General features: G+C 49.0%; 2 protein-coding genes across 17 annotated transcripts in view; one reads left to right on the forward strand and one right to left on the reverse strand.

Moving 5' to 3' along the window:
- On the reverse strand, positions 1-21,240 carry fam234a (family with sequence similarity 234 member A). 11 transcript variants are annotated; one of them, XM_088612249.1, is made up of 13 exons: positions 21,131-21,240; positions 11,560-11,644; positions 10,328-10,702; positions 9,778-9,888; positions 8,856-9,041; positions 7,761-7,885; positions 7,060-7,192; positions 6,565-6,694; positions 5,996-6,139; positions 5,311-5,401; positions 4,582-4,734; positions 3,395-3,494; positions 1-2,724 (listed from the first exon to the last, which is right to left on the reverse strand). In XM_088612249.1, exons 3-13 carry the CDS (start codon positions 10,584-10,586, stop codon positions 2,510-2,512), a joined length of 1,647 nt encoding a protein of 548 aa, XP_088468375.1. In that variant the 5' UTR covers positions 10,587-10,702; positions 11,560-11,644; positions 21,131-21,240; the 3' UTR covers positions 1-2,509. The 11 variants fall into 11 exon arrangements, with proteins under 11 accessions (XP_088468375.1, XP_088468370.1, XP_088468376.1 ...); XM_088612244.1 differs by having other exon boundaries at positions 10,328-10,705; XM_088612250.1 differs by lacking the exon at positions 21,131-21,240 and adding an exon at positions 20,915-21,118.
- luc7l (LUC7-like (S. cerevisiae)) overlaps positions 20,263-24,527 on the forward strand; it is a 13,056-nt gene continuing 8,791 nt past the window's right edge. For 4 of the 6 annotated variants that reach the window (XM_088612253.1, XM_088612254.1, XM_088612255.1 and 1 more), the window contains exons 1-4: positions 20,263-20,522; positions 21,595-21,665; positions 23,259-23,353; positions 24,258-24,356. In XM_088612253.1, the coding sequence (XP_088468379.1) occupies positions 20,263-20,522; positions 21,595-21,665; positions 23,259-23,353; positions 24,258-24,356 (525 nt within the window). The remainder of the gene's footprint in view (positions 20,523-21,594; positions 21,666-23,258; positions 23,354-24,257; positions 24,357-24,527) is intronic. The other 2 variants (XM_088612257.1, XM_088612259.1) reach the window with 1 other exon arrangement.

Genomic DNA, 24,527 nt, shown 5'->3' on the forward strand with positions numbered 1-24,527 from the left:
TAAGTCTTAAATTGAGATTTATTTCAAAATTCATAAAAACATTCACCTGTATTTAAACACCCTGCAAAGCCTTTACATATAGGTACAAATAACTAAGGAAATAAGTTCAATATGCAACCTGAATTATCGTTGCCTTCGATTCAAGGCACAGCAGAAGAAGCACTGATCGGTACCGTGTCGGATTCCTACACAGTACTGAAGCTCAATTCCGTGTCGCTAAAGAGCTCATCAGCTGTAGCAACCAAAGAGTCCGACTTCGTAGGTACGACAAAATGTTCCGAGAACCAGGTCAGTGTAAATGCTGAGAACAACTGGCTGTCTGAATTCCAACAGTTATCTGCAGTATTCTACTTAATGAAAATCAATCGAACTATTGGTTTTATGTTCAAAATGCTGCCCTCAAGGGTCTCTAGTATTATGAATTTTTAATATAATGCCTTACAGATTGGGATAATTTGCAGAGGGAGAAAAAGAGTGGATAATGGAAATCTAGAATGCAGTGTTCTCCTATTCAGTGTCCTGTGCCAGATGTATAGATCGGAGATGCATTGTTTTTAAAGCACTGTACAGTACAAGACTGGTCCAGTGGTCAGTAGTGCTGCCTTGCAGCACTGGGTTCATTTCCAGACCTGGGGTACTATCTGCATGGGGTTGGGGGTCCAAAATCTTTCTGGTAGGTTATCTGGCATCTGGGAAAACTGGCCCTTCAGGTGAGCATGTCTGTGTGTGCCCGTTGATGGACTGGCATCCCATCCAGGGCGTACCCTGCCTTGTACTTACTGCCTGCTCGACCCTGAATTGGAAGAAGTGGTTAGAAAATGGGTGGATGTACTGTACAAAACAAATCACTCTTCCAAGTGTTGATGTTCGCTGGTCAGCCATCACCATTCACCCTGCCCCTGAGTCCTGGATGGGCCCGGAAACCGTGCAGTTTAGATATTTAGACAAAAACCTTTAAGCATCAGGACAAAAGAAATAACATCCAAGCCACATACTGCAAATGCACCTCTTTAAAAAGCCCTTTTCAAATTTATTAGAACAAATATTTCTCTCAATTTCAGAGGGGGAAACAAAAAACAGAAATAGAATTTTACAGTATATAATTCCCCCATCTGGTCTCTTTCAGAGTCTACACACCACTACATTTTTGAAACTCAATATATTGACATTTTCAGAAGCAAACTAAATACATTTTAAAGCAATCCAGCTCTGAAAAGCTGTATTTATATTGCTCATTGAATCAAGTAAACAACAGCTTGACTACAACAAATTCTAAACTTTTACAGAACCATCATGTCAAAATAAATAACAGCAAACAGCCATGCAGTGGAACCGTGCTCAGGGAACAGTCCGAGGCCAGCAGGACAGCGTAAAGACTAAAGATGGATTTACATACTAGTACTCTCTAAACCAGTTCTGGAATGCAGTTAAAACCTGCTGTGAGGCCATCGCTGCTTCTTCAAAAGTACACATTCCCCATCTGCTGGGGGCTTTGCTAGTTTGTGCATCATCCTTATTGTTTGATAGCTTTTTGGTATTGCACAAAGATAATATTTATAGATTGCTTCATTTTCATAGCTTTGTACTGTATTAATGTACAGACAGCCATACAAATCACAGTTAGACTGACTACATCGTAAGCAGGGTATAGCATTCAATATGTCCTGTGGTCCACACTGGGATTATTCCTGTTGGAGTGACGCAGGTCTGAAAGAGACTGGTTGACAGGGTACAGGGGTGGAGAATCAGGACTCAAGGAGACATGCCGAGAGCGACCCCAAGCGCTCCTTGCATCCCCTCGCCAAGTTTCTGGGTTGTACATCTGCCAAACCAAGACAACATGCCCATACACACAAAACCCCTCCAATCAAAGCACACTCACACAACAAGAAAACAGCACTGCAGAATATTTCTCTCCCTCTAGAAACAACGCAGCAGCTTTTTGATCCAAATTCAAGAGGAAAAAAAACGTGAAGGTAAAAGGATTGCCAAGGAAATGATGAAAAGTCCTTTGTGGTTCTGAAAAAAAAAAAGACTCCAACCGATCTGCAAATCAGTGGATTAACTCGTTCTGCTGGTAAATTTTCTTTGGTATTAGTTTTTCCCCCCACCAAGTGCTTCTCCTACAAAGTTTCCTTTCCAACACCTCGGATAGAATATCCACACTTCCCAACACCGCAGCCCACCGCAAAGGTCTGGACTTGCGGCAGCCGTCAGCGGTTGTGCCATTTAGATCCAAGATGGCCCCCCGCCCTGTCCACAGCACAGCATCAAGAAAAAAACGTACAGTAGCTCGTGCAGCTTTTAAAACGTCTGCAGCTCACTAGAAGACAGGAAGAATCAGCGTTAATTGAAAGCCGCTCCCGGCAGCTGAACATCATCGCCCTCTGTGATCGGGGGACGCTGGGAAGTCCCGGGACCTGCGCTTGGCCCCGGCGGGGGCCGTCGGCGTGTTTCGGACGGCCCCGGTAGCGATGGGCGTTGGGGGGGGGGGGGCCCGCGCTCCTCATCAGTGGTCTTGCTTGAAGCGCAGGTTGTTGAAGAAATCCCGGACTTCCTGGTCTCTGCTGGGACCGCCGCCCCCGCGGAGCCACAGCACCCGGCTCTCCGGGACGTCGTCCTTCAGCTTGCGCTTGGCCAGCGTCACCTCGCCCGCCGCGCCCTGCCCCTCCGGCCCCGTCAGCAGCACCAAGCAGGCGTGCCGGCCCTTCTCGAACAGCGCCGCTGAAACGAGCCAGGGATCGCGGGTGAGGAAAGCGGGTTTGTCTGGGAGTTTCACAGGGCACCCAGGGCACGTCCTGCCCGTGCCATCGCAGGAAACAAACTGGCAGTGGAATTCAGTATCGTGCGTATTCTAAGGACTGCAGATGAATGGGGGACAGGAGACTAAAGGCTGTCTAGGATTGGTTAAGACAGCGCCACTCAGAAATGCAGCGACCTCTGGGACTACATGTAGACGTGCTGTGAAAGGATGACTCTCGGGACAATCGGAATACTGAACGAATCTGGATTGATTATCAGCAGCTGGCTCAAAGGCAGCTCCGCTGGCTTTCACCCTCCAGCTGTCTTCCACCCTCCAGCTGTCTTCATACCTAACAGGTTTACAACCCACAGGAGCCACTGCAGGAGAGAAGTACTGAATGGGTCTTTCAGCAGCTTATATACGAGTCAGGCAACGTTTCCCAGGGTGATAAGGCACGCATTCAGTAATTCTCCAGTTTCTCTGGCCTTGGTCTCCGACTAATGTTTTGATACTCCGGAACACTTATTCCTGCCATCCGGCCTCTTTTTTTTTAAATGAACGTGCTGGGTGTGTGTGGGAAACCTCGCGATCGGAGCCCGGATCTGCGGCTGCCAGGCGGACCACGGAGAGAGGCCCAGGAGCCACACCTACCCTTGAAGGCCGCGATGGGGTCGGGGGTGCTGCTCTTCTCCAGGAGCGCGTCGGGCTGGGAAGGGTGTAGCATGTACATGAAGCGTTCCTTCGGGGATGCCTGTCGGATGAAAGAAACGGAGCACAGCGTGACACGCGAGAATGAGAGAGAGAGAGAGAGACAAGGGCCGAAGAAGGAGGCTGTCGCGTTCCGGGACGCGAGAGAGGACACGCCCACCTGCGGAGAATGAGCTCCCTGCGGGCGGGGCTCCCTTCCAGAAAGCGAACGAGCAAACGAGGTTCCGCACCGGAAGCGGATTCTGGGAAAGGGATCTTAGAGCCATGAGACCCTGCGGCCCCCTGACCTGACCTCGGCACAAGTCACCCAGCTGGGGTGCCGGAGCCGACACACTTCCTCTGGGAAGCTGCTCCGATCAGGACACGACTGTTCTACACACAGGGCGGCTGGCGTCTGGGACAAGCTGTCTGGCATGCTGCTGAAGCCCTCTCCACCACTTCCTTCACACACAGGCTTGTTTTTAAGACTCATCTTGGCCCACCTAGCAGAATCCGGATGAGCTTGCGGGTGGGCTTAAAGATAATAATAATAATAATAATCATAATAATAATAATAATCATAATAATAATAATAATAATTGCTTACACTTATATAGCGCTTTTCTGGACACTCCACTCAAAGTGCTTTACAGGTAATGGGGACTCCCCTCCACCCCCACCAGTGTGCAGCCCCACCTGGATGATGCGACGGCAGCCATAGTGCGCCAGAACGCTCCCCACACACCAGCTCTCAGTGGGGAGGAGAGCAGAGTAATGTAGCCAGTTCATAGAGGGGGATTATTAGGAGGCCATGATTGGTAAGGGCCAATGGGAAATTTGGCCAGGACGCCGGGGTTACACCCCTACTCTTTTCGAGAAGCGCCCTGGGATTTTTAATGACCACAGAGAGTCAGGACCTCGCTTTTACGTCTCATCCGAAGGACGGCGCCCGTTTACAGTAGAGTGTCCCCGTCACTATACTGGGGCATTAGGACCCACATGGACCGCAGGGTGAGCGCCCCCTGCTGGCCCCACTAACACCTCTTCCAAGACGGCCTCCTCTTGTCGGCAGCCTCTCTTATATAAGTGGAAGTGGTCAGTTTGTACTGCCCCCTGCAGGGCGGGCACCTCGCCCAGGCTGCTGTACTCACAGAGGTGCCGTTCCCCCTGGCCGCGGCTCCCCAGAACACGAACACCGAGTTGTAGCTGAGAGTGTTGACGGAGGCTGGTCTGGGGCTGCCGGCCCGGTGAGCCATCGTCTCTTCCCACAGCACGGCCCCTGAACTCCCATCCAGGATCAGGACCTGGAACACAGGAACACGCCCGGCAGCAATGCCCTGGTCAGACTGAGGGTCCAGCGTGCAGCCCGAGCACAAGGCACACGGGTCCTTCCGGAAGACACAGCAGCTACGCAATCCACACCTGGCTCACAAGAGCCCCGGGAGTCTGTCTCTTTGTCATGTCTTCTCCAAGCTTTTTAGACTTCCCACGATCTGAAAGCTCATCGCACTGACTCCCGTTTTGCTTCTAATATAAGTGTGTTTGTTATGACAAAAATAACCTCACAAGACGACAAAAAAAAAGGGTTCAAATAACGACAACAAAAAAATCCCTTTTATGGGAAAAAAAAGCTGGCAGAGAATCACATGCCACAGAAATCGCCAGAGGGCCCGGGCGTGGATATTTTTAACAGGCAGGGGTGGAGACAGGCCCGTGGTGAGGCCAGCAGCGCTGGGGGGGGGGTTTGGGGGAAGGGGTTGCAATACCGCAGCTCGCCAGCAGATGTCGAAAGAGGTGCCCTGCCTGCGCCGTCGGATTCATGTCTGTTCAGCATGACTTGCAATATCGCCTCGCCTTTCGTTCCGTCTCAGGGCACTGACCTTCTTCATGCCGTGGCCAACGTCCGCTTCGATCACCACATCAGGGGTCTCATCCCTGCTGTCACGGCTGAAGTATCCAAAAGACGGTTCACTAGGAAAAGGAAACGTAGGAAAAGAAATGTGTAGACTGGAAATCCGGAGGAGCAGACGCGGAAAATTTGTTCTGATGAATGCGAGACTCCCTCACCAAGCCCCAGCACGGTGCCCAGCTGGACGGACTTTCTAGTTACTAATTACTCACCTACAGTGTTTGGCTGAGTAACCTATAAAGAGGATTACCCATCCATGCGTTTACACAGCTGTGTATTTTACTAGAGCAGTTCAGGTTCACATTCTTGCTCAGGGGTACAACAGCAGTGTCTCACCTGGGAGCCGAGCCCACAACCCTCCAGTTATGAGTCCAGGACCCTGACCAGTGCTCCACAGTGCTGCCCGCAGTGAAGCCCCACACCACAGTGCCCCGACATGCCAGGCTTGTGTCACTAACAGCTCCCTGCGAGGTAGGCTTGCTCCCTGGCCTCCAAGCGGGTGGTGCAGTGCCGATATTCTCTGCCCGAGGGCAAAGGGCGTTCCTGGCGTTCCAGTGTCCCTCTTTGAGGCTTCGGTGCAGCGCTGCACCAGTGCAGGCATGGCAGAGGGTGGGGCGAAACAGCAGGGGCTCCCCGGTTCCACGCGCTGCGCCTACCTCAGCACGCCGCTGGCGTTGACCGTCCACTGCGTCTCCAGGCTCTGCCCGTGGATCATCCTGGTCTGCTCCGCGGTGACCACCAGCAAGTGCGGGACCCCACTCCTCTGCGCCGCCTTCGTGAGGTAGCGCACCGAGCTGGACCTGCAGGGGGGCGGTGTCGAGCCGCTCAGCAGGATGCATAGAGCAGCATGCATCCGCCACCCAGCACTTCGCCCGTTAATGGCTGCTCAGTGTACGGGGAGGCCTCGGAAATTTCCCCTCCCCCAGAACGGGTGCGGGAGACGAGCTCCGACACAGGTTCGCACTTCAGTGACTGCATTCTCAAATCACCGCGCCCCAGATCAATGCAGTCATGTCCGCTTTGATCCTGCTGCTCTCTTTCTTTCATCTAAGAGGAAGCAGTGGCTTCATGCAGGCACACAACGGTATTAGGTTTTGCAGGCAAAGGAACTGGAACACAGATAAATCAGGGCAAAGACGGCCTTCCCTGTGCCCCTTTCACGCCGCTACACAAAGGAAAATAGCATCATGGAGAAAGCCTGCCTCGGCGCTGGCTGACACCTCACCTGTCCACGGGCACAAGCCCCCCTGGGCCGGCCTTGGCCTCCCACTGCGAGTCCGTCTTCAGCCTCGTCTCGCTGCCCTCCTCCGCCTGGGCGGCGATGGTCCTCAGCGCGTACCCCTGCACCCCAGATCCTATCACACAGCACAGGGAGCGGGGCAGCAAGCAGTCGTGCGATAAGGTCAGAAAGCATCACGGAGTCGTGCCGAGAGAACTCACCTTGCCTGTGATAACTCGGTTATTCTTTAACTGATCACCACAAGCAAAGCTTTTTTTTTCTACTAAGCTTTAGCAGGGGGTGAAACAGGTGACAAATTACACTCATACAAAAACCCTAAACAAAAGGTGTTTGTTCCTTAAATCAATACCTGCCAGGTTGTGGTTTATCTAATCATCGGACACGAGGTATGCTTTATTTTTCAGTCTGAGAACAGGAAGGCTGGCGTGACAAGATCCTCGTGACCGTGCCACTAGTCCGGCCCCGCAGTAGGGTGCTCACCGGTCTGGAGAAGCACGTAGGGGGCGCCCCGTTCGGTCGTGTGTAGGAGGTGTCCCGATACTGCTTCCTGTTCCAGGACCACCTCCGCGCCCATCCCGCTGCCCGTTTTACCCGACAGAATGACGGCCTTCGTCTGCGGGGGCACGGAAAGGAAAGGGAGAATCAGGAGAAGGTCTCGGCAGCTGGAGACCGAACACACAGCACACAGGGCAGGGCACGATCGCTCCGCCCCCAAGAGGTGCCCAGGCTTCACTCGTGCTCCTGGTCAGGACACCCCAGCCCTGCTCACAGGGGCCCCATGAGCCCCAGTATCTCACTCTAGTTGCCCCAGCTGTCGTCTCTGCTACTGCAGGGACAACCACTCTTGCTTTCACCTGTGACACGGCTGGAGATTTCACACTAACTGCAAGAATCCGCAGGTCCAACACCACAGGACCAAAATCAATTTAACAGGTTCCATTGGGGAAGAAGAGTCGGATGACTGAGAGCTCAGTTGAATTGGACACCTGCAGACCCTGGCTGGGGCATCAGATCCCTGAGCAAACAGAACCGATCACGTTATCACAGTGTGGACCCGGCCCGGTTGTTCTATGGATGCTAATCTTGCCACTATTGGTACCACGCGGTTCTTTTCAGCAACAGGAGGGAGGGACCGAGCAGCTGCCCTCGCCAATCCCCCTGCCTCTCTTCGATTTCATTACCATGTTCTGGGTCACTCCGATCAGGACCACGTCCTGCACCGCGTCCCCATCCAGGTCCGGAGCAGTCAGAACCGGGAGCTGGAGGTCCAGCCCTGGAGGCCCGGGCACGGTCCACAACACCTGTCCTTGAGAGCAGAAACACACAGCATCACACAGCGACGTCCTCCCACACGTCCCCCCCCCAGCACTGCCCTGCAGCTCACTGCTCCTCACGCGGCCCCCCTGAGCCCCAGAGCTGCTGCCTGCACACTCAGCGCCCTGCAGACTGCTGGGAACAGCTGCCAGGGGAAGGCTTCTCGTCTGTCCTCCTGACTTTATTCTCACAGATCAGACGGATGCCGATGGACAGTGAGCTCCCCACACATCGGTTTTATTAGGGACACAAACGAAGGTTACAAGCGAGGGGCCCCTCTGGCCTGTGTGGCAGTGTAACAGTGTGGAGTTCTGGCTGCCTTTTCACCGGCCGAGGTTCGGCCCCTCTGGCTGAGGTAGAGAGCCCATGTGTAGTCACTCGCAGTTGTGGTGCCGATACACATTCTCTCTTGGAATTAGCTAGAGAGGGGACAGCTAGAGGGACCTCTAGTGGCGCACAGTGGGAGATCCCTTCCCACCGAGATCCTGGGATTAATTTGCCACTTCGACAAACGGCTGATTCTCAAATGGATCCAGAGGAAACTTCAACCACCTGGCTGGGCAGCTTGTTCCACACTCCCCCACGGACTCTTTGCGCAAAGACGCGTCTGAAATTATGACCCTTTTGAACATGATGTGACCCCCCCCGCTGAAAACGGCGCACGGGCGTAAACATTCGGGGGCACGTTGAAGGCTGCGCAGGACCGGCGTGCCGCGGGACGGAAACGACAGAACCGCCGGCGTCGCGAAGGGCACAGGAGGCGAGGTCAGCGAGTTAAAAGCAAAATAATCACATAATCAGCAGGTTGTGTGGTTTCAGTCTGCTCACATTACGCTGAAAGGGACAGCAGCCGATCCAGACAAATAAAAGGAATCTTTTACACTGAGAAGTCATCGCTGTCCAGTGTCTGACTGAGGAACCCCCTTGCCCGTGCGGACCTCAGCGCAGCCCAGGCGCCCTACCTCGGTGCTGGTCGACGGCCGTCAGGAAGCTGGAGTGCGAAACCAGGCAGCCTGCCGTGTCCAGCCCCCCCAGCCCCTCCACGCCACACTGCGCCCAGCGCAGCTCCGCCTCCAGGGGGCGCTCCCACAGCGGGCTGCCGTTTGTCCCCGACGCCGCGGCCAAGACCACGCAAGGGGAGGACAGATCTGCAACACACACACACACACAAGGACCAGGGGAGCAGTGGTCAGAACACAGATCAGGGACAGCGCGCGGTCCAGCAGCGGGCACATCGGTAGCCGCGATGCGCCCGCTCAGCTGACACGGCTAGCGATCGCCCTGCTGAAGGCGCTAGCTTGGAGGCGAAATGAGGGAACTGATATTTCCCACATCTCCTGTTCCACACCTGGCATTGGTGTGGTGTGGCTTATGGACTGTACATACGCCAGTGAAAGAGTTCATGGGTGAGCCAGGCTCTAGGACAGGGTCTCACAGTACTGGGCTTGGAGTTACCCAGGCCCTCTCCATTCTGGGGTCTCGCAGTGCACAGGGAAGGCACAGGGATACTCTATGCCCACGGCTGGGAATCCCTTGGAGAATCAGATGACTGCTGACTTTGTAAAGGGGGCAAGACAGCTTACTGATTTTCTGATTTTTAACTGTGCTTTTTTTTTTTGCAATAACCCAGAGACAGACACACCTGTCTACTGACATTGCTGATGCACTGGGAGGCCCCCGGGGAGTCTACTGCTGTGGGAACAATTCTATTGACTAGAGTTCTAAACAATTCGACTGCAAACACAGGGGCTGCGCGTCCTCTCTCGCTTCATTCTCACATCGGAAATGACCTGTCTGATTCCAAGCAAGCGCTCCAATCCAAACAACCCGTTTTGCGTTGTACATTCACAGAGAGAGAGAGAAAAGGTTTTTTTTTTCTCTTACTCTTATCGCTGCACGTTGTATTCAGGCTGCCAGTCGAGTCCTTGTAGGCAAAAACCACGTCCATAACTTTGTCTCTGTTGACGTCCATTATTGCCAGAAAGTTGTACGCTCCTGTTTAAGGATAAAAAAAAAAGATGCGTTTCAGACAGAGAACAACACAAAGAAGCCCCTTTTGCACAGAAAGCTACTCAAGATGACATGAGCAGACTGTGGCTCTCATAAATCACCAGCACCTAAGCTCGGTTCTGGAGAGCGACAGTGAGTAGCCTTTCAGTCCCAGCAGGCCATGTTGACCTCACTGAACCAATCGGTGGCCTAATTAGGCAATTAGGCTCACTTGATCTTTACTATACAGTTAAACACCCCTGTGAAACCTGAGGGATGCACGACCAGGAGTGAGACAACAGACGTGGACAAGCACACTTTCAACACAGAATGCCAACCAGCAGAATCCACTGCTGGAGCAGCAGCGATCCGCACACGCGATCCGCACACGCGATCCGCACACGCGATCCGCACACGCGATCCGCACACTGTCCTCGCGGCTCACCAGCGTCGGCGAAGGTCCTGTTCCAGGTCCGCAGTGAGACGGCCCGCACGGGGCAGGGGATGATGAAGGAGAAGGCGAAGACGATGGCGAGGCAGAGGAAGAGCGAGAGGAAGAAGGCAGCCGTGCGCCAGTGGGACAGGCGCGAGAGGCCCGAGCCGCCCCGGCAGCCCCCCTGCTTCTTCTGGGGGGCCGGCGGGCCCTCCCTCTCCTCCGCCTTCAGGGGCTGGGCCTCGGCCACGCTGCTGGCGCTGTCCGACATCTTCTCAGCGCATCACAGCCGCAGGGTCCGCGCGGGGCGTCGGGGAGAGCCTGGCACTCGGGGGCACAGCTCCGTCTGCTGCCCCTGCAGGTCTCGGCCTCGCGTGCTTGACGGGACTACTGGGAACACGGGCGCAGAGAACACAGAAAAATAACTTTTCAAAGCTAAGCTTCAACAGAGCCTGGAGTAACTGAGAAGGTTTTGAAGTACCATATCCCAGCTGCATTCCAGGAGCTCCTCCAGAAATGCTGGACTTACAGTACAGGATGCCTCGCCTTCAGAGGCACAGCAAGCCTTGGGAATTACACATTTTCCTTCTTGTGACAAACCGCTGCATGGGTGGTATACAAGAATACAAATACTACTGTATGTATGAAAGTGTCTTTGGGATCTGACGGCCCTGTTTTTTCATTTTAATATTTTAATATTCAGTCCTGTGATCCAGAGCCAAACCAGCCCTCTCCCCAGCCTGACCAACCTGTGTGCAGCTTGGCTGCTCTCCACTGGATGCGGCCTCCCTTGAACTGTGAAGATGGTCACAAAAAAGTCTCCTCATTACCCCTCCTTGCTGGTCCCTGTGTACAATTCTTAGGCACAGCAGGTGTAAAGGTGTGTGTGCCCATATCTCCCAGTGGGGAAAAGAAACAGAGGTCCTGCACCACGTTTGCAGGATGCATCCGCGTTTGTACATGACCTCCAGACACCTTGAAGACGCCATGCGGACGCCAGTGCAGAAATCACACTTCATGCTCCTCCTGACACCTGGAAGTACTTAAGAGTGTCTGCTGTCTAAAGCGTGCAGCTACTGTGTACTCCAGAACATGGCCATGCTTGGATCAGCCAGCGTGTTGTCATTAGGGAGCAAAACAGCAAAGGAGTGATTATCTCTGTGGGATCCGTGTGTAATTTCAGGTCAGGTGGTTTAGTATCCTACGCCTGCAGAGGAATTGGCACAGACAGCCCTGTGACTCACCTCAGAACACCCGGCAGCTGAGCGAGGTGGGGATTAATTCCAGGCCGTGGTAGGTCAGCCTTGCCAAGTGTGAAAGAAAGCAGCCCTGCACACAGGAAGAAAAACACAGGACCTTCTCCATATCAGGGTTGAAATACGGCCTTTGAGGCAGACAGGACCCGAATCCGGGGCCAGACAGAAAGCTGAGGCAGGGGAACTGCACTCTGGTGTCTTTTAGATGTCGTCAAATGAGAAACACACAAAAAGGAAAACTTCAGATCAGAAATTTGCAGAACAGAGCCTGAACAAACTGATCCAGGAATCACTACAGTTGCATACAGCTGAGTATAAACCAAAGGTCTGTAACAGAACGAGCTTCTACTCCAGCTGAAGCCTGGTAAGGCGAATAATCAGGCAGGAATGTATGTAGATCTCACCGATTAACTGATTGCTGTTGATGACGGACAGTTTTACAACCTGCTTGTGACCAACTACTGCATCTCCTGGTGTTATCTCCCATCATTACCGTAATAAGTAAAGATCAGATCAAGGCTGCACAGGCTGTGCTACTGAGCCCTCTGCATTCAGGCTGTATGATGCAATGTCATAGCATTTTTTATCTATAATCGTGTAATAAAAATCTCTGTTTCCCCCAATACCTAAGTTTTCCCAAGCTCAACTATTTTAAGTACAGTGCCTCCCCTTTTTTATGATGTTCTTTATCAAGTTCAACAGGAACTATCAAAAGTGCGCAGGCAGCGATAACGTTCAACACTTATTGAAACCCGGGCCAGCAAAGCGCAAATCAGCTGCCCTACAAAAATTACACAAGGCTGGAAGGGCGTGATCTGAACAGCATTCGAGTGGAGAAAGTGTTTCATCGTCACGCCTGGTGTTAGAAAGGTAAAACGGCCACAGTGCATGTCTGTGGAAGGGGGAAAAGGGAGTGCTGAGACTATCACTGAACAGCCGATACGTACTGTTTACCCTTCTTCAGTCGGATGGCCCGAGACGCTCCTGTGTTATTTAAAGCACAGCCTCGGGTCCCACAGCTCAGGGCTGAATGAGCTGCAGCTCCCTAGGCTGAAGCCACCCGGAGCACCACTCTGCTCTGGAGCAAGTCTCCAGCTGGCGGAACATTCCAGCTCCACACTTGCTCTTTAAGATTAAAGCCGACAGAGACAGCTTGTGCAGCAGACAGGAACCATGTGCCCTGCTTGTTCTGCATCTCCTTTTAAAGGAGATGCTGGGTTTTGCTTCCCGGGGATCTGGCAATTTAAGAGCTGGAAAATGGCCTGGAGGCTGAAAGAAGATGGTTACTGTTGGTAGCGGCGCCACTGGGAATTACTGTAGGTAGGCGATAGGTGTGGTTCAAATTGCTCTTGCCATCTTGAAAAGAGAAAGCCGACACTGAATATGCCTCTGCACAAAGCCATTCATGCCTACCAATGTGCAAACAGAGAGACTGCACAGGCACGCAGAGCACCTGGGAGCTGGAAACTGCAATAAACCCTCCTGCGCCCCTCCGCTATCCTGGAACGCAGCACGCCCCCTGGGCTGGAGGAAATTATGCAACTGCCAGGCGGATGTTATTTTTAAAAAAAGTAAAAACATCGTAAAACCCAAGCACAGGCAGCGAGGAACGGACGAGGCCGACCGAAGCTGGTAATTTTCCACAACAGTAAAGCAGCCAAGAAGAATAAAAGACTTGGTCGGGTGATGAACAAAGCCTCCTTGAACACTGGCTGCAGCTCTCAGCACGGCTCAGTCACAGCGCGTCTGTCTGGCCCTACCCTTGCACTGCCTGCGCTAAGGAAGACTGATGTCCTCGATTAGCAGGGGGCTAGGAGCTCGCCAGCCCTCGGCTGTGCCATTAGTGCCGAACACTCCCCCCGTTTTCTCTGTTAGAGACGCTGACACCAGCCACAGCAGGGCTACGTTTCAACTCAATTCAATTGATTTTTATATAGTGTCTTTCACAACAAGGCTTAACAACGCAAGTGACCAAGCATGTGAATACAGAACAGAAAAGACCAGAAGACAATGGAGGAGAGGAACCAAAAACTCCTTAGTAAGGAGAAAAAGAACCTCTAGGGGTCGAGGGTTCCCCTTCCCCACCCTGCTGGGATGGCGAGACCTCATTCTCCACCCTCGCAGCCGCTCGGGCCGCAAAACACAATGCGTCCCCCCCCAATACACCCCAAATTATCCGCCTCCTCCTCGCTTCCCACCACCACGTGTACTTCATCCCCCCCAGCCCCGAGCAGCGGAGCAGCGGAGCAGCGGAGCATAGGGCACCGCAACACCTGCCTGCCTGCAAAGAGACACCCAGCACTCAGCCCTCTGGAGTCGAGCGCCCTGCCTCCCTCACTCTTCTGAGCACACAAACAAACAGATTGCCCACAGAGCAGACGGCGGCCGGCGGCCCCGGAGGCGTTTTGCCTGACGTGAACTTGCTACTGAATTGTTCCCACATGTTGTGGGCAGGGGCTGGCATCCCCACCCAGTCACAGGATTGTACCACTGCGCACACCGGGGGGGGGGAGAGGGATACCTCATAGTTTCCCTAGGATTCAGCAGTTAGCCTCAACTTAAACAAAGGCATCTTATCTACTGTATAAGGTATAATGTGACCCCTCCCCCCCCCACCAACCCATAAACAGTCCACAGTTATCTTGACGCAATGGCTAGAGAAGAGCAAAGCTTGGAGGACAGAAGCTAGGGCCTGGTTCGTCCTCAGTCAGCACCTTTTCACCCAGCCCAGAATTAACCTCGTCTGCACCACACTCTGACCCGAGCTAGTACAAGAATATTGCTACCCCACGGATGGTAACGTCCTGCTCTGTATCCTCACTCTCTTTTAATGTGAAAACATTCAAATACGCACCTATATTTGCCATAGCAGACATCCTAGCATGTGTTGTCTAATTCCTATGGTACATTCTGCTATACATATAGAACATATTTTACGAAATACAGTAGATGCATAAATAAAGCTTGCATATCTAGAATATTATTTATCTATAGTCAATTTATATTATATATTTGTTACATATCCAGTACATTAGATGTGTTTGTTTTCTTATACGTTACAAAATATATCCTGGTTTCTTTCAAGAAATGGTTGGATCACAGTCTTAGATCGAGTGGCAACAAAACACCAGACAAGCCTGATGAATACTGCAGCTATTCCAGTCCCCTACAAGCCATGCATTGCCCTTTATACCAACGTGAGGGCCTCCCATGTCCTTTGTGTCTTTGTACAAAACAGAAGGGCTGTGGTGTGAGTTGCTAATCCAAGCCACTTGGCAGACACACAGTTTCAAACTTTACATTATCTCATTCCCGACAACATAATCAACACAACTGCAACCTTAAATTATCTCATTCCCAACATAATAAGCAGACTTCCAAAAGGGGAGTCTGAGCAGTACTTTGAAATGATACTTCAGAGACTGAAACCACTGTGAAAGTAACATCGATATCACATCTCGTACAGTATCTACATAAAGCTTTGCTTACTGAGCCAACAGAAATCACCTGTAAAGAACAAATACCCTTCATTTCAACCAACCTCTGCTCTAAAATCAACAATTATTCTCAGCTAGTACTTTAGTCTCCCTGGTCATAACCAATTTTTTAACCCACCTCAGGAAAGCGCTACAGTACCAGTACAAATGGCATGTGGAAGTATTCAGCTTGTGGAGGCTGTAATGATAGGTACTACAGTTTGTATTCTTCCCCACAGTCTGTCTCTGCGAACGATGTGCCTGAGGGTTGCTTTCCACTTGGGATTCACAAGTCGCCCCCCTGTAGACACTGCAGAAAACACGGAAGGCGAGAGTGGGCGCTGAATAGTCATTGCCTTGAATTAGCCTGAGTGACTGTTTCCATGCGCCGGCCTCAGTGCCCGAGACTCATACTGGTGCCCTCAGCTTCCTCTCCAGAGTCACAAGGAAGCAGCACACACGGGTCATTGCCTTGTAAAATCTCCTGGCGACAGCAAGTTTCCTATCACAGGGGAATACATTACTCACACCTACAGTACAGGACCTAGGCAGCTAATGGATAATGTAGTTAAATATCAACCTTTAGGTGCTGAGAGAATACTTGAAATATTCCTAACAGACGCCCTGAAGTTAAATCACCCTTCCTACAATCAAAGAGCAGCCTTTATTTTAAGCACTATTTTTTGTATATCGTTGTGATCAGGGCAGAAGTCAGCTGAATTCCACCGAAAGTTGGAAACATCTTTACATACCAGTAAGACTCGATGGTCTTACCCAGAAGGTTTAGAACAATGGCTATCATCTGACAGCATCTACCCAGCTGTCCTTGGGCCAGGTACCAAGCAAACGAGGAGAGAGACCCTGAAAATCAAAGATAAAGTGATTTACGCTAATTAACTGTAAATCATTCAAGCTGTCATACTGCAGAATGAACATTCAGTAGTGATGGTCCATTCCCTTTGAGGTCATGAAGACAGCCTCCATGAGAACTGATCACAGCATAAACACAGGGGAAGAAAATGAGAAGATGAAGAAAGAGATAAGAGTCAACAAAGAAGGAGCCATCCTCCTCTTCCTCTTCCGGAGCTGAGCCATGGGAGAAATCCTTTTTCTAATCCATCTAGGCAACTCGAGCATTATTGTAAGAGCGCTTGTGGTCTTATTTATTTTAGAAAGTTCCGATTTCCTAAGTTGTGGAATCCGCTGGCTAAAAACGTTCTCCCCTATTTTGGCTCTCATTCATTACTGAGCACCTGTCTTTTTTATACAGGGCGATTTACTCCTGGATTAGAAACATTTTTCTTAGGATGTGGGTTCTGTCTAGTCAGCCTGCCCTGGTTTTTCGTGGTGTATTCAGAGAAGCTGAATTCAGGAATTCTCTAGGTCAGCAGTAAATAGGACTCTGGAACCCCACAGATCATAAATATCTGTATGAGGCGTGTGCTATATTCTTGTACTTCCTTTTCTTGTTAATAAATATTTCGACCTGTCTATGCTTGTGCCTGATTTTAATTCCATCATAAGAGCTGTAGTGGAGAATTAAAACACACATTTTGTGTAACACTAGATTATATCCTGCTTCACACAGATATGTGCAGTCCAATGTATGGCAAGTAAACGAACTATATACATCTTTTATAGATTCAGTTCCCAAAGTAGACGGCGAGAATGTTACAAAAATCATTCAAGCTGCAGATAAATATTAAACTGTCTATACACTGGCGTGCCATAGCACTATAACCTTTTTATAACATAGGAGCAACGAAAAGCAGGTCGTTATCAACGCCTTTCTGACCCCGGTCAAGTCCACTTCTCCTTTCTAGGGATCAACCTTCGCGGAAGTGTCAGAACTTGGCGTGCGGCCCATTCTGTAAACCACGATAGGACTGTCAGACGGCACCGGTTTTGCATCGGTTTCTAACAGACGTGTGCGCTGACCGATCGGAGCGTCACTTATCCAGTCAGAAATAAATCAACACAATTTGCAAACGTTGCGGAACCAAGCATAAGAATGGCGACTAATAGTAATTTTAAGTCCACGGTAAACTAGGTTGCGTATTGAACGCTTTCAGAAGCAACCCCCCTGGTTATTCTACAGTAATTTTCACGTTAAGCTTTACTTTGCTGCGAGACACTCAATAGGTTACGTCCCCAGACACTCCTGTTAACAGCAATGCACTTGTCATGGAGCAAGACAAGACAGCGAACTACCCCTTCATTGCCCGCTTCTGCAAAACAACACTCTCCAGGCGACCCGCCGTCCCTGAATCTCTGTGGCGCTGACCTGTTCCGAACCGTTCTGGAACAGCTGGCCTCGGTTCGCCCTTGCCATCTGAGCTACCACGACTCCAAAGCAGCTGAGCGGAGGGGAGTTTAAATATATATGTGCATGTGATTTTATTAATGCTGTGCTTGGTTCGGTATTTCATCAGTCAATGATGCAAGTCGTGTTCATTGTAACAGTGCATCGAACTAGCAGGAGGTGGAAATGGGGGTCCATACGGTTTTATTGTTTTTACATAGCAAGGCATCAAACTGAAAGTCCTTACTTTTTGAAATCTCAATTAGTTCTAGCTTGTCTGTGTTTAAGCAGTCGTGTAAAAGCAGGTTTCAATCTGGATACCTATTATTTTTTTTAATTATATAACATTATACCAGGTGTTTTCATTGATCGAACATGAAAAAAGTCAGAAGCCAGAACTCACTTCTCTAGGGTACTTTAATTCAAACTTATCCAAAAAAGCCGTGATCTAAGGACTCAAAAAAGGAGCTAGACCTATAACTTATCGTCTTATTCGTTAGAAATAGCGTAATAATAGGGGCGCGCTTGACTTGACAGGTATCGTTACAATTTAAGAAGCCTTTCTGAAGAAACTTTGTTTCCAGCGAAAAAAATAAACTTCTTGTCGGGCGTAAAGTCATATTTAAAACCTACAGTGTGACCAGAGTTCCCGATGAGTTCGTTTTTTAACGAATTCCTTTAGGTTTATGAGGAGCAATCACAGCCTTTCGAATGACTAATCGTGTGAAACAGGTTTTCTGTTCCGAGCTATTTAAGGATCAAGTTCAGCATGTGATTCCTGTCTTAGATTAACTGTACACGCATCCGGACTCCGATGTCGGAGTAGCCATGAAAAAAAAAAATATTGCAGCTAAGCGTGCAAAAAAATAAAAATAAAACCCGCGTGGTTTCCGTAGACAGCAAAGACATATTAGCGGATTTTAAATCGGTGTGTACAATCCTACCCCGAGCTGGTTAGACATCTAGTTATCTAAGGAATCACACGTTTACAACTACTGTTCAGCGGATTATGAAAGGACAAGTTAAAAAGGCAACCGGTAACAAGACGACGGAAGGCTACGAGCTCGCAATCGATGAACGCGATAAACAAACGGAACTTAAACCGACTCAACGCGTAAATAACAGATTCTTACTGTTAAAAGGCTCCGATCCCCGCAGACGTTTCCAGGCTGCCTGACACAAACCCAGCTGGATAAACAACACAGCCTTATTTCTACAGGTTCAAGCCCCGCCCATGGGTGCGGTCCCGGGGTACCCTGGGTGATGTAGTTTACAGGCCTGCGTTACCTCATCTTCCATAACTCATTTCCTACTGTACCTAACTAACCTCTCTATCTAGCAAAGGGCCGGAGCCTATCCCAGCAAGCAACAGGCGCAGAGCAGGACACATCCTGGACGGGATACAGGCGCCCATGACTGGACACAGGTAGACACAGTCACTCTCGGGGCCACTGTCCCCAGAAACAAGCCAGCCTAGATACTGTCTTACAGATAAAGTTAAAGAATTTCCTATAAGATCGTTCATAGATCTTATCCTGTTAAAACGACACTTTCTAGATTTAAACACGAACAGGATGTCTTCTGTGTGTTTTGTAATAATGAGAAGGAATCTTTGCAACATTTGCTTGTTGACTGCATATCTACAAAACTGTTTTGGATAGATTTGCAAAATGTTTTCGTTAAACATGTTAAGGTAAATGTTAAATTGAAAGATTTTGATGTTATTTTATATTCTGTTAGATCTGATTTGGATAAAGGATGTGTTTTTATTATTAATCTGTTAATTGTTTTGGCTAAATTCTTCATCCACAAAAGTAAATGGTCTAACACTGCTCCCTCTATTCATGCTTTTAAAGTTGAATTCCTTTTTTTATTTAAATGCTATTAGAAATTTAAAGAATCAAAAGGCAAGACATGCAATGGGAATATGTAAAAAGTATCATTTTTAGTTTTTACAGTCGTGAATTCCCCTGGCTGTGAAGTGTCTATTTCTGTACCTATTTTAATATTCTGTCTCCTTTTCTTTTTGTATTTCTGGTGTTTAAATAAAACATATTTTTTTTAAAAAAAAAAGAAGCTAGCCAGTGGTCTTTCCACTGTGGGGGGGGAATCCTGGCGCGCGCAGGGAGAGCATGCAAACTGCACACTGACAGCACCGCGGTGACTAACCCCAGGGACCCAGCGCTGCCAGACAGCCGTGCAAACCACCGGACCACCCCTACAACGAAGGATAATTGTTTTAGAAAAGTGAAAGATCTGATGCCGCCAAGTTTAGCGGAGCCTTTGCGCGTTTCATCGGCGCGCCTCAGAGAAGAGCCGTGATATCGGGACGTTTACATTTGCGGCTTCAAATTCTCATCTTCAGTCCCCTCAGCACCCTGGACAGAACGGGGTGTTAACCTCCGGGTAAATTTAGCCTACATTCCGCTCCTGATCTGAACAGGCTTGGTACCTTGCCACCCCTTAATTTAACCGAAACCACTTCTGTCACCTTCACCTGATCAGGCGTGTTGTCTGTCCACTGCGCATCGCTCGGGTGGATACTGCGCTCTCTTATTGCAAAGCGCTTGGGGATGATCTATATTTTGTGCTGATCGCAGGTTTCCGAAGTTTCCATGACGCTGATCACCTCCAACGTCACCGGCTCTGCGTTTGTTTAGAAACAGATGTCGTTTATTTAAATTACAACACCGCTTTGCCTTTCATTTTCGAGGGCCAGCGAAAGGTTTTTTGTAGCTAAACAAATCGAGCTTTATCTGTAGTTACACGACATTTACTTTGAGGGGAAATCTGTGTGCAATGGACCCTTCGTTTCGTTTTGTAAAAAAAAACATTCTGTACCTGCCCAACTTGTGCCAGTAAAAATGCGATTTCATTTCGCAAGCAGGGACCTCGGGAACTGCAACTCCCGGCATGCATTGGACGCGGCCTTCCGCTCTGGACGCGTCACGTCCTCCCAGCCTCTCACGGGTCTGCAGGCTTGCGAGAGGGAGGAGAGACGGGAAGACGAGCAAGGAAAAAGGAAGCTGGTTTTCTTTTAAAAACAGCGAAGCTGCAGATTTATGTACAGTGCGGCTAGATAAGGGGTTAAAGACACAAATAAGCGACCGCCATGTCGGCCCAGGCTCAGATGAGAGCTTTGCTGGACCAGCTGATGGGAACAGCAAGGGACGGTGAGTATCGGGGCTCAGTTTCATTATGGACGCGCCGTCTCTCCCTGTGTTCCGCCAAGGGGACGGACGAATGCCTTGTCTGGTAGGCCGACGTTACTCTTTTTTTCATTTCCTCCCCCCCGCATAGGAAGTCGTATCGTGATTTTTGTCAGTCGTATCTGGTGGGGGGGTTTCGTACTGTTTATCCGGGTTTCGCCGCGGTGTGCTGGGCGGTAGCGCTCTCTAGGCCAGGCCTGATTTACGGGCCTCAAGTGGCGCCTTCTGTCTTGAGAGAGACGATAAGACATGTCACGGCGCTCCGGTAATTATTTTAAAGGGAACAGAACGAAACGTAAAACATGGAAGGTCGCCTTGAAAGCGCTATTTAGTAAACAAACGCGATGTATTCCCACCTTATTTACAAATGTCGATTGCAGTCTGTGGCCTGCTGGACACAACGGTGCCGTCTCAGACAGCAATGGCGGCTCAGTACCTGCTAAGGGCCAGAGGCGTTTTCGGTTTTGATTCGCTGTTGAAAAGCGAATCGTCATGACGGAGCAGAGCTTCCTCGCTTTAAAGACTAAGCGTTTTTGCTTTCCGCTGTTCGCAGCGGTGTTTAACCTGCGCACCTGCAAGGACGTAAAGGGCTGTGCAGTCTTGGCTTTTTGGCGTGGTTGAGCTGTGTAGCGCCAGTTTCCTTCACGTCGCTCTTTCTTGGTTAAGAAGGGACTGTTGACAACGCAGCGGGATGGTAGAAAACAGAATTACATCTCATTCATAGCACCACGTGATGACGTGTTAATGCGTAGTTGGTGGTGCTGCTGCGTTTTTCTTTTTTTAAGGAGTTAAGGAGCTTGACCGCAAAATTATAAGGCAAACTACTTGTGTAATACCGTGGAAAGTCAGTTGAGCAGCACATCTGGGTAACCAAGTTTACGTGCTCGTTGGTTCTGACATTCCTCAGTTTAATGAGTGCTGCTTGTGTGAAGTGAGACTGTGTGTGTATGTGTAATTAAGCTGAATTTGAATTGCTTCCCATACCTATGTTTCATACAAACTGAACAATTGTGGCCCCTTTATTTTATTTATAAAGGTTCAGTGTATCTTTGCCAGCCTACATCAATCTGCAAGGGAGTTGCAGAAAAGCCTCATGTTCATCGAGCCGTGAGTCACAAATAATTTTTAAAGCTGTTATGAATATCGAAAGACATGTTTGCTTTACAGAAATATCTTTTTTTTTAAGTCAAAGAAATTAATAACGTAAATTTAAAAGGAACGTTAAATGCCAACCTCAGGATTATTGCAGCATATAAACAGAGTTCGTCTGGTTGCTTGCAAGTCATGGAATAGTATATGCAGTATAGTGTTACTAGTTGCACAACATGTGTCATAGAACAGCAGAGCTGTCTGAATGTGCCACATACCAACTGACACTTTGTACTTTGTGTATCATTCCCCTGACTTCCTTACTACAGGTGTGGGCAAGAAAGATTTTCCCTTTTATACTTTTCAACAGCGGGTATAAAATTCTGCAGCTGAGGTCTTGAAGATGCAGATGGGTACAGTATATGAGGAAGCTCGCAGTGTGTATTAACTAACCTCCTTTTTTTTGTTTAACCTTTTACTGAGTCGCATCTGTTAAGCGCTCCCCGAGTAAAATGCACCCAGTTCAGGCCTTTTTGCAAAAAGTCCAGACTCTTGGAATCGCACACCATGCCAATTTAACAGCTCTTGCGGTGTTTCAGCTGAGTTCAACCTGGGTGATAGAGGCTCTTAGTCCATAGGCAAACCTAGCTTGCAGCCATGTGCCCAGGATAGTCACTGGCTGACTCCTGCAGAGTGATCAAGCACCAGGATGCATTGTTTTCATTCCATGAATCACCTCCTTCACTTCTCTAATGATGCCCCTGATATCAAACCAGCATTCTGGATGCCAATGTACAGTAGATTAAGGGATATCAACTCAAATGGGTTGACACTACATGGCTCAACACGGCATCCCCACTGTGCTTAACATTTTTGGATCTAATCTAATCTGATGCTGGTGTCTCAGCTGTTACTGGGAAAGATCCATCTTTTATATCCCACTTCAGTATTTGGTTATTTTTCTCTGAAACATTTGCACAATAAACTCCAGATTTGAAAGCTACAAGTCTACAGTGTTACAATCTCCCCGACACTGTTGCTTGTGGAGCCTGAGGTCTATTAGTTTGTGGATCCATCGGTTGTTTTAGGTCCCGTGTGATCTCTGCAGCAAGTTATAAAACCTGTGTTCTGTATGTACCGTAATGTGCCTGAATTTAAGATCTGCCCACTACTCTCCCCACTTGCACCCCAAAAACATGCTCATGTCATTGTCAAAGGAAGGTCAAGTGGAGTTTACAGCTGTAAGCTCCTTAGAAAATGCCTTCCTGCTGCTAACTAATTTGTTCAAACATACGTGGAGATTTAACACTCCAGCAAATTGGTTCTGTAAGCTGTTAGGATGCCCTGATCGCCATCCCCAGATTTTATGCAAATCATAATGAACACCATCGGTGTTACCTGATGTCTTCTGCCGTAAGTTTTATTTTTATTGTTAAGTTTTATTGCCGTAAAATTGAGTGAATTTCACCTGAAAATAGAATTTAACACAGTGTCCTAAAAGAAAAAGTGTAACTATAATCTTTTGCCACTGGATCCTCTCTATATGTTAAGCTGTGTTCGAGCTATGACCATTTCTGACTTGTTCTTTTTTTTTCCTACAACCTGTTTCAGGTGACGAAACTCGACAGAGGGTGAAATTCACAGACGAACGCGTCTGCAAAAGCCACCTGCTGAACTGCTGTCCTCATGACATCCTTGCTGGCACGGTAAGTAACGATGGTCTGGATTTTAAATACAGAAACCCTTGGATTTGGGGCTGCATCGCAGACATAACACCAGCATTTGTAAAGGGGTGAATTTAAACGTGACAACATTGCTCTGCTGTATTGCCTTTCATGATAAAATCAATTTGTTAAAATATATTTTAGGAAATTCTCATGGTAAATCAGCTGTACTCAGTTGTATGCAGACCAGGCAGGTGGCCTGGCCAAACAAATGAGTGAGCACCAAAAAAAATTGTACACAAGAATCCATTCTGAAATACTGTTTGTGGTAATGCAGTAGTACACAATACAAGATAATTAACAGCCAGCACCTGAGATGGTACATAATTGCACAGCTCTCAGATCTCACAGTGTCATGCCTTGGTCTGAAAATATCAAGTACTTATATAAAGTCTAGGTTGATTTTAAAAAAGAAGTAATGGACAAAGCATTTTAAAATTGTTGTAGAGGCTTGCGATTCCTTTAGCTAATGTGTATTTTTTGCGTGAGTAAAAGAAACCATCAATAACGAATAGTATGCAATCGCAGAGAGATGGAAAATGGGCTGTGAATGCTTGAGATATGTTAGTCAAATGACGGAGACTAATACTAATACTGTGGCCCTAAAACATTTGCCACTTCACGTGAAGAAGAAGGGAAGAAAGACTCGATGAACGCAAAATAAACCGCAGAAGGAACACAATAATGGTTTGGTGCATACAGGAAATAGCAAAGATCAGTGTCTTTCAAGCACAAAGCTCTTCCTTAAACAACATCATTGGCGGCCTGCATCTTTGATCAATCCTGTATGATCGGACTTGGTTGTTGTGGTCAAGTAACATCTTATTGTTCAGGATAGCACTGTGGGAGTGTATTCCTTGGGTTTAGTGTCGTGTTCTCTTCACAGCGCATGGATCTGGGGGAGTGCTCAAAGATCCACGACCTGGCCCTCAGGGCGGATTACGAGATCGCCTCCAAGGACCGAGACCTTTTCTTCGAACTGGATGTAAGTTGGGTTTTTCAGGAATTCGTCAAACCTGCACTTTTGGCGTGACGGCATATTTAGTCTAGAACACGACCGACGCGTCGCTGTCCTAGTGTGACCCGGTTTAGGCAGGAGGCGGTGCACAGTTGGCTCAGTGTGGCTGAGGGCAAGCTTGGGGGTGTTCTCTGTGAC

This window comes from Lepisosteus platostomus, chromosome 19 (genome assembly GCF_059453375.1).
Source record: "Lepisosteus platostomus isolate fLepPlt1 chromosome 19, fLepPlt1.hap1, whole genome shotgun sequence".
Classification (NCBI taxonomy): Eukaryota; Metazoa; Chordata; class Actinopteri; order Semionotiformes; family Lepisosteidae; genus Lepisosteus; species Lepisosteus platostomus.